A 17046-nucleotide genomic window follows, 5' to 3' on the forward strand; every position below is an offset into this window, starting at 1 on the left:
TGTCCTTCTGTAATCAATGTTTGATGAAAATTGTGTAGTGAGACTGTGTTATTGAAAAATAAGCATACAGTTGACTCCCGATAACTTGAACCCTCGCTAACTCGAACCTCACACTAACCTCAACCAAAGTCGATTTCCTCTGGATTTCCTCCTTATATCGACTGTAATTTTACCCTCGGTAACTCAAACCCTCGACAACTTGAACCTCCCACTAACTCAAAGTAATTTTTGTTCCCCTTCAGATCATTTCTATACAATTTTCTCCTCTATCACTCAAACCATGTAATAAGCGAGTGACAAGTCAGGAAAAACCATGTACTGAAGTCCAAAACATTTAATCTATTTCAAAACAACCGAGTCAATTCTTTGTCTTTACTTTTTTGCCACTCCAGTTCAAATTCAGTGTCCATCCTTGTATACTTCACTGCTTAATTGCATTTCCTCCCCATCCATTTGCTTATTTCCTTACTTCTGGTCATTGCTTCAAACTCCTGATAACTCGAACTTCTTTTGATTTCCCTTGAACATTCGAGTCATCGGGAGTTGACTGTATTTTAAATTAATATTTTTAATGATCATATGTGGTGAAACCTGGAAAGTGTAACTTGATAGTGTATTTATTTGTGGATCTGAGAAAAATGTAAGATAAAATAAATAGCTTAAACCCTGGTTTGTTATTACATGTCATATATTCCAAGGTGGCCATTGGAGAGAGGTTGAACTCAAGTACTACAAATTATAGAAGCTAAGCAGTAAAATTCACAATAACATCTGATGGCTGAATTACTTATTACTGTATGTATCTCAGAAAGATAGCAACCAACACAACTACTAAAACCAAAATCTTTAGGTTGTGTGTTTCAGTCTGTGGATTTCATTTTCTTCTCAGTTGGTGAAGTGCGGGTCTTTGTTGCATAAATCACATTTCCAGGAGCATCTTCAATGGCCTTTTTTGCACCCACCCATGTACCAGGTCCCATAAGACGATACTGTGCTGGTGTACAGGGTCCAAAAAAGCACCTTAGGGCCAAGACTGGGTCACTGAAAAAGAGCCTGTACAAGTCTGGTTTACAACCAACCTCACTGGCTATTTCATCACAGTATGGAATGTAGTCAACCTAAGTGATACAAGATAGACATTGAAAATTTTACAGATGAAGACCTTAAAGACCACCAGTTCTCTTTGTTTCTTTTTGAAAGTTTGTGAATTATATAAACTGTGCACAAGAAGGAAGATCGATTCTGCCTTTTCTCTCAGACTTTCACCACTGCTTTCTTCTCCAGGCCTACAGCATGGTTTTGGTGTTATTTGTGACAACACTTTTTTCGTTTGGCTTGTCACACTGTTTGTTAACATACTTTTATAGCGAAATGGGCAATTTTTCTTTGACTTTCTTGGTTAAGAGCAATATCTGAGGCTACATATATATGTTTTCTGGGTTTGCGTATTTTTTTGCCCACCGAGTTGTTCTCTCGTAGTTAGTTTTGCTTAATCTCGTCAATAAGTCGTTTGTACGGCGCTGGTAACTGTTGGCTACGATTCACTGAATCGTAGCCAACAGTTACCAACAGTTACCAGCGCCGTACAAAGGACTTATTGACGAGATCAAACAAAACTAACTATGAGAGAACAACTGGAGAACTGACAACTTGACTAACAATAGTCGACTGTTTAACTGTGACAATAGACGGATCGAAACGCACCAGTCACTGATTACGAGTCTTCATAGCCAATAACATCATGGCTTAACTGACAGACGACCAATAACATCGTGACATAATTGACCAATCAGATCAATAACCAGAGTATAATACCATCAACTGACGTGATACAACTCACTTTGACCCTGAAGATGACTACCGCACAGGTTGTCGAAACGTCAGTCACTGTCAACAACAACAGTCCTATTCAGGACTACGTTCACCCAGACGATCAAACTCAACCTTTTGAAATGACTCCTGGGTTCAAACCTTTCACAATTAAGTGTTGTTAAATTTAAATCGTCACTAAATTAAAATGAGCACATTATGAAATTCTGCGATCTCATCACTTTGATACACATATGCTATTTGGTGGTTGATTATGACCTGTATAATTGACTCTGTGTACCTTAAATCTGAGATATGACATTACAGTAGTTACAGTTTTGTTTGTTTTGTTCAATTAAGTTTCAGAATGTGGTATAATTTTGATTAAAATGAAGCTGTTGATGTTTGATTTCATCACATAAATGTTCTGTTGTTGTCGTAAAAGTTTTGAATACCCTAATACGCCAAAGTTTCAGTTTGTGAAATCGTGAAAATTAAGTCACTTACATTATTTTAATATATAACATGCAAAATATTATTTAAAAATCACTAAGTTAAAGGGCCACTAAATATTGAGGATTTTTCAAAATTGCTAAATTAATGTTTTGCCAAAATGTCATGTAATAAGGTACTATGGGATGCAAACTGCAAGTCAGTCGCAGTAAACCCAAGGTTAACTATTAACCAGCCCTCTAATACTAACTGTGCTTCAGACAATGCAAGTTTAACCTAAAGTTAACAAATCTGTGCTTAAGAAATTTAATCTCTGGTTAGGCCTAACATACTTGAGGTTAGTTAAACCCATCAGATTCGAACAATCTCCCCCAGGTCAGCAGCCAATGTTCTCACTAGGATTTAAGGAAGGCCTACAGGGGGTATTAACATGTGACAAAGCCCTACAAAAATTATGTCTGTGCAGGATGTTAGAGGGTATTTCTCATATGATTTCCAACAGTGTTTGTATGAAGCCTGTTCTCTTGTCTGAGTAAAAATTAAGAAAAACTTGGAAACAAACTCATGCTGGATCAAAACCTGATTTTTGCTGTTTGGAATAATTGATTTTGGGAGATCTGGTGTCAATATACGTCTCTGAATTTCTTCCACCAGATTTCCATCACTTTTCTGTCCTTTTTCCAGAGAAAAAAGAACTCAGTTTGCTTTGACAAGTTTTTCATTTATGTTCCATGCATCTTTGATTGACAGAGTTCCTGATTTTGAACTACCTAAAAGGTGATTGCAAGAATTTCATTTATGTACTTCATCTAAGCTTCTTGAATGGCCCTTTATGATGGCTGCCGTTTGTGTTCATTGAAACCAATGCATCACAAGTTTGAAAATATTCATCCAACAGTAAATTATATTTTATAATCAATTAATTGTGAGAAAACACTCTGATAGAAACACCAGACGATGTGTCATCAACTTTTATATTGGGTGATTTCTTCTTTGAAATAACTAGTTCTAGATGTCAACTTAAGCTTCATTTTGTTGAGTTAAATCTTCGGTTTCTAAGCCAAGTGGCAGTGTTTTAATTTCCAGCGAATTAAGCAAGGTGGCCCACTTAGCCTTAAAATACCTTGGAAGAACACTGGCAGCATATCAGATGTGAAAAATGTTTTTTAAGAGTTGATAAATATTGTAGAATTAATGTTAGAACATGTTACTGAGGGTACTTTTCTTCTTACAAATTTTGAGGTTCTATAATTATTATGGCATCTCACCTGTATGGTGTGACGCTTAGTAGCATAGTATCGCTTTGCCATATCTTCTTTTTTTCTTTTTTATGTTTTCCATCATAGCAACCTTCGTGGGGAGTGATTTCTTTCCAATGAAGACTCGCGTTGCCCAGCGTGCTTGCAACTCTGATATAGGAAAAATAGCTCCGAGGGGCTGAATGCAACCAAGAACAGCAAGAGTTGGTTTTGCCAGGTTTGGTGGAAATACGTATTTGTATAATTCAACCATGTTATCATTTACAGGCAAAATGGAATGATCTATAAACTTGAATCCTATCTTGTATCCTGTGCAAAAGATCACTACATCCAAGTCATTCACTTCAGAACCATCATCAAAAACAACTCCTGCCTTAGTGAAGTGGCTCACGTTAGGCTTAACAACCACACTTCCTGTGATGATGCAATGGGGAAGGTCATCATTAACCATAGGATGCTGAGCAGTAATAGGATGTTGAGGGCACAATGCAAATGCTTCATGATCAAATCTTTCATTTACCACCTTGTGAAAAAGGTAACCAAGTAATTTTCTAGGTAAAGACCATATAAATCGTCTCCTTGCTTGTTGGTCTGCGGGCTCACCACCTTTCCCAAGGCGGGACAGCACCCATGCACCCCTGCGAGTGCTAAGGAAGACTTGTGAAGAATGGTGACTAAGTTCCACAGCAATGTCTCCTCCAGAGTTTCCTATACCTGCACCAAAAAACAATAATAACAGTGTATTAATCATATTACAATGGTATGTAAAATGATTTATATAATGCAGGACATGCAACCCTTTGTTAACCCCCAAGACAAGCTCTCACTGGTCAAGATAACTGACTGGTTTATTTCTCAGTTGATAAGCTTGTGCTTTCTCCTCTGGAATGATTTATGCATTTTGATGGAAAAAATGACTGACTGGTCGGAAATGCCAAACACTCAAAATATAAATTTGTATAGAAAGGCCTGTCTGTGAATATCAATCAAATTATTTGATTAATATTCACATAAAAATTGTTAGCTATATACAGGGCAGCAAATGGGTGGGGGGGAAACCTATCATGCATCATGCTGATTTATTTTTAAGCTATCACGCACCACAGAAAATTAAATAGAGGATATTACATGGCCGTGCAGCGATAAATAAATTTCTCTTCAAGTGGTGAATAGTACTTTTCAACTTGAGAAGAGAAACTTTGTATCTCCAAGCGACATGTAATGTTCTATTTTTTATTACATAAACACCAATGAAATACCAAACCATTTCACTTCAATAGCTTTTGGCTGTGAAAGGTGCAATTTATTATGCAGCCATAGCAACGGTGATCTTTTCACATGTGAAGATAAGATGTTATTTTCACGTGTGAAGGTATCATGTTTTCGCGCAAAAGCCCACCTAGTATTTCATTGGTGTTTATATAATAAAATAAAACATTAACTACATTAACAAGTATTCTATTCCAAGGAAACTGGAGGTCAAGGAACAAGAAAAAAGTGCAACAAGTTGGTGTCATAATTATCTGTTGTTAATGTCTCTGCTTCTAGTTTCAAATGATATTAACCATCATGGAAATTTCAAAGGAAAATCACGCATCACACATTGTGAAAATAGTAAATCACGTATTACGCTATGCCCAACCACGCCTCACGTGTCTAATTTGCGCCTGCTTATGCATAATGCTGATAATTTGGGTCCCATCATGCGTCACAGAAAACCCCTTTGCCACCCTGTATATACACAAAGTAACATGCTATTTTACACACAGGTGTCCTATTGAAAGCAAACTACCCCTTTTAATGTGCTTATGGGAACTTAGAGAGTAGGCAAGAAATTAAAAATTCAGTAAGATTGAGTATGATCTTTTTGAGTGTATGCTGCTTGATGCTGGGATACAGTTTCAAACCCAAATCTAATGGCTGTGCACTTGGTACAGAGGGTTCAAATATGACCATCGCTTTATCAAAATTATGAATGGATGTGTGCACTCAGAACAACATTGACTCGTCCAGAACATCAGACTTCTGTGACTTCAAAAGCTTTATGTGATTCAGGCAGATCCTCCTTTTCTCCTCCTAACTCAAGAATCAAAAGGAGTCTTTGCTCACAGGGTGCCTTATCAGGTGATTTACATTATATTTTGCACAAGGCAATTTGCACTAACATTCATTTGTGAAAAAATACATAAGTACTAGTCACTCCACGAGCTGTAGAGCCAAGACTCGACAAGCTACAGGTCTTTAGGCCACGTTTACACAGGAGGAGATTTTTCTGCATTCACAATGTATCTGGAACATTTTTGTACCTGATTTGTTTTGTCATTTTCCCACAGAGATAAATCCAAAATTAAAAAAAACCATCCCAGTTTGGTTGCATATCCAGGGATTTTGACTCCTGGGGCCCGTTTCTCCAAGGTCCTGATAATTTTTTGGGCCCGAAATCAAATATCCAAATCAAAATAAAAAGAATAAGAGCACAGATCCTGGCTAGTAAAACACTCCATTTCGTTTTATTAATTGATATTAACTGATAGTTTTATCATGTTAGATGCAAAACTGTTGAAACTTCTATCTTGCACGTAAACAACAACAGCTTCATGGGCCCTTTCACCATCGGGACTTTTGAGACGGGCCTCAGATCTACAGTTCATACTTTGTATCTGAATAAATTTTATTGAATTTACGATGTGTTTAAATGCCAGGGGAGGGAGAGCACTTCCCCATTAATTGGGTCAGGGTTTGAAGGTCTCGTAAGCACATCACTACCCAAACTTTCCTTGAGTGTCCCCCTGGCCAGTATAAACGCCTGGCGATTTGAATAATCTAAAAATTTTATTGTTATACATCCAGAACATTTATAAATCCGGACCAATCTCCTTTACGAAAACCAGGCCTTATTTTTTTTATTTCGCTAAAATAAATGCTATCTGAATGTCTGTTTGACGTACCCAACACCAGGACCTTTTTGTTTTCGAAGGGTTTAAAATCCTTGTAGGAATGACTGTGAATCTTTATGCCAGCAAACTCGTCCTGGCCCCGAAACTTAGGATTTGGCCACGAAGGTTCTGAATGATGCCCGACACATAACATCACCGCATCATAAACTTCTACTTTGTCTTCTCCAGAATCCTTCCCGGACTTCCCGTTGAGTTCTTGAAAGACAATCTCCCATTTTCCGCTCTCTTCAAAATCAAAGGTTTTTCTAAGATCAACTACTTTCGTATGGAATCGAATGTGCTTGTAGAGATCAAACGCGTCAGCGTAAAGATGGAAGTATTGTATGATTTTATCATGGCGCATATACGGAGGATACTCCTTAGGTATTGGAAAATCTGAAAAGCACATCATCTCTTTGCTGGTGTTGATTACAGTGGATCTGTAAACAGAGCTATGCCGCTCCTCTTCTGTAAAATACCACAGTCCTCCAATGGAATCCTCTTCTTCAAAGCACACTGGCTCCAAACCTTCATCTTTGCAAGATTTTATGCAGGTTAGGCCGCTTGCTCCAGCGCCAATGATTGCAACTTTCATTTTTCCCGGCCGGCAGAGTCCCCTGTCTTATGTTTGATCAAGACTCACTGCGGACGTGGTGCTCTTTGCACCAGGGAGGATAAAGGTGGGGCAGGGCGGATGACGGTTGGGCGGTGAAACGAGCGCGTCCGAGCAAAAAGGTGTGATGCAGTGGACTGGTACTCTGCTTAGAAAGGTTTGCTTGTTTTCGACTTCGGTCAGGGCTTTAAGGTCAGGGCTGGGGGTCAGGGTCAAGGTCAGGGCTTGCGATGTGGTTTGTCCATTAGACACTGCTGCTGTCACTGAATTTTGGCGGCTTAATTTGTGTTCTTGCACTTCTTCCTCGTTCTTTTGTGTTGGTACGCTGTCTTCGAGAGGCAAATTATTTATTTTTATTTTTATTTTTTTTTGCGGGAGGTTTAGTTTGCCTGCGCGCAGACGTCTCCTATTTCCTTTGTCCGCGTGCAACAAAGGAAATCGGAGACGTCTGCGCGCAGGCTAGCCTCCCAGCAGACGTCCTTTGGGGTTCGTTTGTCACGCATTCATTTCTCCCCACGGACGTCTGCTAAACACAGCCGACATTTACGTTCTGGATTGTTTGAATAAGCCAATAAGCGGTTAGTTATTGTGTCACGATCAGCCAATCACGCGCTGTGATATAAGTGAAACGGCAGCCTACAAATTATTTCTCGCTTTTTTAGAGGAATATTTATTCCATACCTATGCATGGATGAGACTCCGAAGAAAGTGATAAGAAGCGAATTTTTTTGGTTTTCTTTCCAGCTCTAATTTAGGAAAGGACCAAGTTCGTGTGTTTAGAAAAAGCGCAGTCGACATCGCAAGGCTCATCAAACGTGCTCTGGACGTTGATGTGTCTTTGTATTCTCAAGTGAATTATTTATTTGCACCGCTATCTTCTACCTGAGACGACTCAAACGTTTTTCACAGAAACGATGCAATAAAGCTGCAGTCAGATGTATAGTTTTTCGGAAGTTGTGACTATAAAATAAGTTGCTTTTCTTTGAAAGACTTCAGACAACAGTCTCCCATACGAGCGCGGAGCGGTTTTCAGCGCGGCCGAAAACAATAATTTCTATTAACTCTGTATATATTCGAAGTATTAAGAAAAGAGAACTTGTAAATGGTATAGGGAAGATATTCAAAGCATTCTTCTGCGTCTACAGCAATGTGCTTCCAACGGCAGAAAAAGGTTAATCTGAAAACTTGTTCTGCAAAAAGGCACGTCTTCCCGTTGCGGTTATTTAGTCACAAACTAAGTAAACATGACCACCGTGCGGCCGAAGTCCAAACTTCAACCTAGAAAGACAAATTAACCTACCCGTCAACAAACTTTAATCTCACTCCTTCAAAGAAAGAAGAAATGCTTATAATCAATAAATCATTGAACCTTTCATTGTTCATTGTATTTTATTTCTCGACGAAATATTTAATCATGCTCGGGAAAGTCGCCGACCAAGGACCACATACTAACTGTACAAGTCACTCGCTAACATTTCCTCCACCGATCGATCTTCAACCAAGCTTCTGGGCTTCCGTAAACAACAGAGAAAGTCCCTCTCTCGACAACCCTCATATTCTCTTTGCTAAAATCACTGAGCGTTACAGCAGGAATACCAATATTTTCCAGCTTTGTAGATTGATCTTTCAAGATTTACCAGGGGAGAAACAACAACAACAATCTTATGATGTCCAGTAGTTCCACGCACTGTGTCGCAAACAAGCAGCAAAGCTTGATAGATAAGGGATTTGCCAAATCCCGTCGGCAAATTTATGAACACAATTCGGTCTTCGTTATAAAATTTGCAGGATAGCTTCTCTCTGATACTTGTTTAACTCTGTATTAATTACAAATTTCTCTCACACTCGATCAAAAGCCTCACTGATCGTGCGAATCGTAAGAAGCGGCTCGGGTTACGTTTTACAAAAATCCGTAAACGGCCTGTGATTGGTGAACATAAATGTCGGCTGTGTTTAGCAGACGTCCGTGGGGAGAAATGAATGCGTGACAAACGAACCCCAAAGGACGTCTGCAGGGAGGCTACGCGCAGGCAAGGTTTTGTTGGAATAGTAGACAAACATCTCTTTCAAAGGGTTTCTCTCTTATTACTTCCATGACTCTACCACTGAATTATATTTTCGTTCTACTACTCCCCTACTTTACCCGCCCTGCTTTGAACAATTATTGCTTTGAACTGGAAAATCTGATTGTCACGCAGACTATTGCGTTACACAATATGGCGGATGAAGGCAACGAAATGAGCGCCAGCTGTTCCAACACATTTATCCTTGGAATCGAACTTATTGAGTAATAACACTAGAGAAGTTATTGAGAGCGTTAGAAGGGAAACAAATGCAAATATTTCAGACAAGAACACGTCATTTGTAGAACAAGGTGTAAGAAAAATCCTTTTTTTTTTTTTGAACATGCTCTTGGTCAACCGTCACCACAACTCCTTGCCAGAGTAAACAGAATTGGGATATGCGGACAAATGCATGGCTGCGTTTTGTGGAAACGAGGATATTGCATGGCCAAGTCTTGGAATACTAGCAAAAACAAATATGTTTCTAATGTTATAACTTGGGAAGACAGAAGATGTACTAATGAATTTTTGGCTACTCTTCCCCTTACTCAGACAGACGTCGCTATTTCTACGGGCTTTGGATGTGCTAGTCTTTTCTGGCTTCAAAGAAACTATCCAAGTCTTCTAGAACGTTATGACTGTGAGGAACGATCATGGATTTTATTGTGTGGTTGTTGTGTCAATTGGAAGAGCCTTGTATGTCTTCTCAGAATGCTGTCAGCTGGGGTTATTTTGATGTTGAGAACATGAAGTGGGAGTTGGACCTGTAAGTCTTACTAGGGCTAAAATAATAACCATTTCAGGCTGTGTAATAAATACTTTATAATATAGTTAAACCTCACCACTCCCAAGTACCAAGATTTGATTGGCCCCAACCAACCAGAGAGAACCCTTTGAACATGGTTGGGTGTGCCAAAATGAGAGGTATAGATTGGTAAATTCGAAACCTTGCAAGTCTGTGATGTGAGACCCTGGTTTCAAAATTTGAGACCAAGACTTCAGCGTTTTTATCACTTCTGCGCCTGAGACTATACTTCTAAAAATTCTGCCCCAAAGACTCTAAGCACAGAAAATTTCGAGTTTACAGTACACATAAAACTAAATAAAATGACTGAAAGCTAGCAGAAGCTCACCAGTCTACTAATTTTTCTTGTTTCACTGTCTTAATCTACAAGTTCAGTTCGATAAGCTATATCGAATTCCATAAACTCTGGAAAGTCCTGAAGGAAGGACAAACAGAAAGAAAAAACGACAAATCAGCAATTCCGAGACCCGTCAGCAAAAAAATTGAGACTACAAGATGCAAAAAAATCACCTGAAACAAGACTTTGAGAGCTATCAAAAATGTGTCCGAGATTTTTAGAGACCCACATTTTTTTGACATGCACTGTACCCTTCTTTACCCCTTTGGAGGTTGTCTTTCATAAGGGGTTTCAACTTTGGGGTGGGGCGGGAGGGGGGGGGGGGACTTTTGTGAGGTTTTAGTTGAGGTTTGCTGCCACAGACCTGCCAACCCTAGCCTGTGAACAGCAGACGTATGTTTGGTCGTCGCTTCTCTCCCTGCGTTATTTTTCAGACTGGAAATACATCTGCTGTTCGCAGGCTATGCCAACCCTTGCTAAAGGAAAATCTAGAAGTTTTACAAAACGTTGTGAGATTCTTCTTTTATTGAAACTCCTTGTCACCACAACACTAACTCCACATATTTTTCATCACTTCCCACCCCACCCATACTAATTGTGTAGATAATAACCTATAATCAAGCTGTCATTTTGTACTGTCTAACAGCTTGAAGAGTGCAAACTTCCCTACCTATCTCCTGCCAGTAGTAGCTGAATAATCAGCTGTAGCTGGTAAACTTCAACAGCCATTTTTTGGCATTCGTTCTGGAATTTCAGTCGGGCTGGCTCTGGGAGACTTTCATTGTGCAGTGCTCTCCATGATTTCTTCAGAAACTGGTGCAGGTACACTGTACTTTAGCACCTGATGAAATTTCAGTCAGACATTTCTATAATTCAGCTGAATTTCCCATTTGTACATCAACATTGTGCTTCTTTGTTTTCTCTTATGAGACTCAGCTTACATTGACCTTTCAGTTCTGAATGTCAGCACTTCTAGTCAACTAGCAGTGGTTGTACCTGATGACAGTGGCAATATTTTCACCGGTGAACTGCCAAGTAAGGCTGTGAAATGCCTTCCATTCTTTCAAGGAAAGAAGGTCATGACTGCAGCATCACTATCAGGTTCTTTATCTATTGAATTTTTGTTTGCAAATTTGCCAAACTTGGAGTGTTATAAGCACAGGACAGACACAAGCTAAGGGGAACTTACTACTTTACACTGGAAAATTGAAAATTTGCCAAAATACAACCATAGGACACAAGGGGAGCCTATTTACGTGAGGAAACTGAAAATTCCCTTTCATCCTAAGACCAAATTATTTTGGGTTCAGTTGTCACTTAATGGAAATTACCGGAGGACATCCTAAGGTGTTTTCATTCAAATGAAACCCCTTTTACATAACGTTTGCATAGTGCAATTTATTTCTTTGGATGTAGCAATTTAATGAATTCTTTACATATACTTGGGCACTATTACATGTAGGACTGAAAAGGTCGAATATAAGTCCATGAAAAGTGGAAGGTAAAAGAGTTTTGTTTATTCCAAGGTGGTAATTAATGTTTTGGCTACATATGTTCAAATGTTAACATCATGGATGTGGGATCTTTGTTTGAATGATCACCTTCCAGCCACTGATGAAATTTATCAGAGGATTCTTGATTGTGCTAAGAAGAAGAGTTTATTATCTCTGAAAATTACTTCAATGCTATGGAGTGAGCGACACATGCCAGATAGGAGGGCTGAAGTAAGCAATCTCTCATCAGACAATACATGTATTTCACTGGGTGATGTGGGACTCTCACTTTGTTGTGGACTTGTGGAAAATTTAAATGAAATGATGCCCAAAGAATTCCTTCACCTGCATGGTGTGCAAAGGATTGTGGGTGCTAGCAGTGCTCTGATAAGAAATCAGGTTCTTTAAAAACAAGTGAACAGGTTTTTGGGTTGCCTCTTGTGATGAGCGACAACTCAGAAGGCTCTGTTGGTGCTGCAATGGCAAGATGCATATTACCAATAAAAAGTGTAAAAGAAAATGACTGAACAATGGCAGGAACCACCTCTAAGTGTTCATTTTAGAAGTGTTTGCAAGAAGTTGACTGCACAATGAAGCTTGTGGGAATAACAGTAAATGAGCTGCACATTCTGAGTGGCTGCTCCAATAATTTGTTCTACTCACTGGAAAATGATTTAATGGAGCCGAAACTAATAATTTTATTATGGAATTAGTTGCCTAGGCATCCTGTTGATGAACAATTTAAATACTTTATTAATTTAAATTGCAGAAGCTATCCTTAGAAAAATATTTGCTTGTGAATAGATGCTCTCATGTTAGCATTAACTTGAAGCTACAATTTGTAACATTAGAACTTTGCTCAATTGGAGTACTAATGTTGACATGCTGTGCTCGACATTCTTTTCCCTCTTCCTTTCAATGTTGGCCCCAAAAAACTATGACTAAACAACATCGGAAGGGAGAAAGAGCAGTGTGATCCAAGATAGGTGTCCTTGATTGCTGTTACATACTATTAAAATAAATGTTGTAAACACCTGTTTTGAAATTCACTAATACGATATATTATTAATCATAACTATAACAAAATTCTTAAATCTGATTGGCTTTCAGCTGTCCTGATTTCAGCACTAATACGACAATAGGACAGAACGCGTCATGCCTATGTAATTGGATAGTATGCGCCAATCATGTGCACACTTAAATGGCCTTTTTTTTCCTGCTAGCAAGAAAACTCTCTGAATTTCTTGTTTTTTTTATTTTCAAGAGGGCTAAAACATCACAAACTTTGTATAGTTATGGTAACAGAACTTCGTGTCGTTTAATTCGGTCTGTAATCATACTCGTGATAAACCAAATTGCACTCCTGCTACACGGTCATCCGATTTTGTTAATCACTCATATGATTACAGACCGAATTGGACTCCACTCATTATTTATTTTTTGATGCTATCTTTTTGCTTGCATAGCAGTAATCACTTGTCTGTATGCCTCATATATGATTACAGTGCCAGCCATTGCTGCACTTAAACTGTCCAGTTTGCTCACCATTGGCACATGAACAATGTGTCCTTTGTTTTCATGAGCTAATTTCTTTACAGTCTTTCCAAGACCTGTGGTCTCCCCTCCAATGACAAGAACACTGGAGCGCAGAGTCCAGTCCACTTGATAGTAGTCAGAAAATGGCATGTTCAACCCATCTGGTGAGGAACAGTAAATGGAAAGTTTTGTAAGTAACTTAAATAAAGAGATAAAAAAGAATGTGAATTACAAATCCGCTATGCTGCTGTCAATATGCGCACCATAAATGCTCAAATTGGTGTAAATAACAGATTTAGGGCCTGTTTACATGGAGGTGGGGGACCCCAGATAGGAGGGGTAACTTGTGGTAGGTCACCCCACCTATCATGTAAACGTGATCAAATTAAAATGAGAGATTATATTGAAAGGTAGGTTTCCTAACTGGGTTACCTCTTCTACCTGGGGTCCACCACCTTCAGGTAAATAAATAGGCCGTTAACTAGCAAGTCGGACAGTTTCATATGCAATCATAATGTAACTTTTGATGATACATTCTGTTTTAGCATGGAAATAATTCATTCTTGCTCAGTCACCCTCCCACCCAAAATATTGTGTGAGTCATAATAATAAGTATATAACTACCCCTAAGTTGGCTAAGTCTGCTGGTCAATCAGGTTCCCCATACATGTACTATAATACAACTGAGCAAGAATATGAATGTCGTCGAGTAAACTTTTCTAGTGACGTTAAATCACCTCCTTGAATTTGTGCCAGCCACCACCACCATCACCCCCCTCTTTTGGCTCTATTTTCCTTTGGTTGTCTCTGAAAGTAATGATGTGGAACTACAAAGCATCAATTTTATACATACCACCATGAATATTGCTATCTGCCAGAAAAATCCTCTTTTTATCCACAAGCTTCTGAATCTCTTCCCAGTCCAGATTATAGTAAATTGGAACATGAAAATGTCCACCAGCAGCACATCGCAGGACCTTTGGATCCCAGACATCCGCACAGCCGTTGGAGGTTATGAACGACTCACATCCTGCCGCGGCACATACACGCACTAAAGTACCTACCAAACAAAAGGCCAAAATGATTGGCATTTATATACAGTAGTCAAAGCTCTCCTAAGTGACCAACTTGGAATCCATAATGGTGTGAATGCAGCTCTGTAAGCAACCAGGCCCCAGTTGTTTAAAAGTTTGGCAGCACTATCCAGTGGATAGGTATTAAGGAAACCAAATAGCATTATCCAGTGGATAGTGATTTATCCAGTGGATGGCATTATTACACCCCACTAAAATGGGCTCCTAGGGTTGGTACCTACCTTTCTGTATCCTACTTAATATGACGGACATCTCTCTAAGATGGACACACAGTGCTAGTCCCTACAAAGGTGTCCATTTTTAAGGGAGTTGACTGTTAAGTGTAGTAAGAAAAATCTCTCAGTAATATAAATATACATTATATATAAAGTACACACCCACCCACTAAATGAAAAATTTATCTTTGATCAATTTTCTAGCGGTCCTATTGCTTTTAAAAATAGCTAATAAGAACATACCTACATTTGTTGGGTCTCTCAGGCCATCACACAACACTGTCAGAGGGATTGGATATGTTTGACTATTCTCCTGCATTGTTCCCCCTTCTCCTTGTCTTGGACGCTTAAACATTCCAACTATACCAGGTGGTGTGACTGTATTTGAAATCTCTTCCATTGCACTTTTGCTAACTTGAGCAAGACAGTTCTTTGGTAATTTGAACCCTGTTATTTGATCCAAAAGTCTTGAATCGCTGTAAAATATTGCTACTGGCTTAGCTTTTGCCATTAAAGCTTCAGTGATAAGACGCCATCCCTCCAGGATGATACGATTATGTCTTTCACGATGTTTCTTGTTGTTCAGTGATGCTGCCATTCTGTGTATAAGAATCAGGCTTCAGTTGTTCGAACGTTGGATAGCGCTATCCACCAGATAAATCACTATCCAGTGGATAGCTTAATCGGTTTCCCTAAGGGGGGGTGTTTACATGACACCAGGGCGACTTTCGTGCCGGAGTGAGTTTACTCTGGTTCCCTCTCATGGCTCTACATTTGTTTATGTGATACCACCACAAAATGTCGTGCCGGAGCGAGTCACCCTGGGGTGAGTTCACCCCAGGTGTTGTACTGGGGCAAGAATTTCACTCCGGTATGAAATCTCACAACGGTATCATGTAAACACGAAACAACCACATGTTTCAGTGTGAAATCGGTCTGCTGGTTCGTAATGTTTGCAATTTTGAATCTTACCTGTATTTTATCAGCATGAAGTGTACTTTCAAATAACGGGATATGAAATGACCGAGTCATAATGTAAACATGACACGAAATAAAAAAGTCATCCCGGTATGAAACTCGCGCCGGTGCGAGGTTCCTCATGTAAACACTCCCTAATACTTATCCGCTGGGTAGTGATTTATTCGGTGGATAGCGCTATCCAACGTTGAACAACCAGGGCCAGAACAGTAAGTTTTGGACCCAAGGGGGTACTCTGGATTTCTAGTGACAAGGATGATCAAATGGGCAAAAAAATTAAACCTCAAAACATCCCCAGGGCTTCCAACAAAACCCAAAATAAAACCCTGGATTAGAAGTTAACCCTCAAAAAATCCCACGCCAAATTTCCGTGCCTTCAAATTTTCCTACCAAAAAAAAATTCAGAAACGAAAATTTCAAACCCAAAAAATCCTCAATATCTCTGTCACTTGAGATCTGGATTACCCCCCCCACCCCCCCCCCCCCCCCCCCCCCGCTGGGGTTTTTAGATCCAGATGTATAGCTGCATGTTCATTTAACCAAGTCAAGCCCAAGGTTTTGGGGGGGTGGGGGGGAACAGTATTGAAGGAGCTTGTTGTCAAAACATGTAGTCCCTAGAAAATAACTTAAGTTTTGTACTTGATGTATAATTTGCAACATTTCAAGGTCAAATGAAAACCACTCTACATAATACTGCAACAAGTTAAACGACAGGAATTACAATTTTGCCACCAAAAGGATAAAATTAGAGTTTCTAATTCAGTTTGTCCAGATTGACTTATCCATGAGATGGCTAGAGAACTATATAGTAATGAGGTGTGACAGCCATTGTTAAAGGCTTTTTGCCAGGTTTTCAATGTTTGGACACAAAAACGAAACACTGGATGCTGTGAAAAACCCTTGACAGCTTGAACTTCTATTTTGTTAAAAATTAAGGGGTGCTTGGCATATAGCCCTAGTGATTCCTGATGTAATTAGCCTGATTCTCAGACATCTGAGGTCATTGGCAGTCCCTTCACTTCCTTCTCTCCCTCTCCTGAAGGGACCGCAAACAAAGTCGGACATCTGAGAATCAGGCAATGATGTAATGTGCAATTCTCCCTTGGATTCATAAGCTTATACAGGACTAACGGAAGGAAAATCTAGTAGTTTATCAGAAGTCACTTAGTTGCTCGAGTTTTACTCTAAGGAACACACTGCATGAATTGCAAAAACTCACTAGCATATAAATTCTATTTGATGCATGTTTGTGTTGTATAAATACAAAATAAAAGAACAGTCAAGTGCATTACAGCTGCCTCCAGATGTTAAATGTTGCTCACATTTAAAATCTATCTGATGTACAATGTCTGCATGTTGTCATACTGTAAGGTTTAGTACAAACATTTTCAAAGTGAGATTTAGTTGGTCAATCACACTAGCACTCTGATTCAAACCCTTTTATTTATTTTATTT

At 39.2% G+C, this 17046-nt stretch overlaps 1 protein-coding gene and 2 pseudogenes across 1 annotated transcript in view; 1 reads left to right on the top strand and 2 right to left on the bottom strand.

Annotated features, from left to right (window-relative positions):
• Positions 1-298: 298 nt before the first annotated feature.
• LOC140951652 (flavin-containing monooxygenase 5-like) lies at positions 299-7091 on the bottom strand (annotated as a pseudogene).
• A 1393-nt stretch (positions 7092-8484) lies between these two features.
• On the top strand, positions 8485-11607 carry LOC140952381 (sedoheptulokinase-like; annotated as a pseudogene).
• A 1473-nt stretch (positions 11608-13080) lies between these two features.
• Positions 13081-17046, bottom strand: part of LOC140952714 (rRNA methyltransferase 3A, mitochondrial-like) — a 23223-nt gene continuing 19257 nt past the window's right edge. Inside the window, exons 2-4 of the mRNA XM_073402153.1 lie at positions 14857-15212; positions 14158-14364; positions 13081-13465 (exon numbers count right to left, since the gene is read on the bottom strand). Of these exons, the coding sequence (XP_073258254.1) occupies positions 13215-13465; positions 14158-14364; positions 14857-15212 (814 nt within the window). The 3' untranslated portion in view covers positions 13081-13214. The remainder of the gene's footprint in view (positions 13466-14157; positions 14365-14856; positions 15213-17046) is intronic.

The sequence above is a fragment of the Porites lutea genome, chromosome 11 (genome assembly GCF_958299795.1).
Source record: "Porites lutea chromosome 11, jaPorLute2.1, whole genome shotgun sequence".
Taxonomy (NCBI): domain Eukaryota; kingdom Metazoa; phylum Cnidaria; class Anthozoa; order Scleractinia; family Poritidae; genus Porites; species Porites lutea.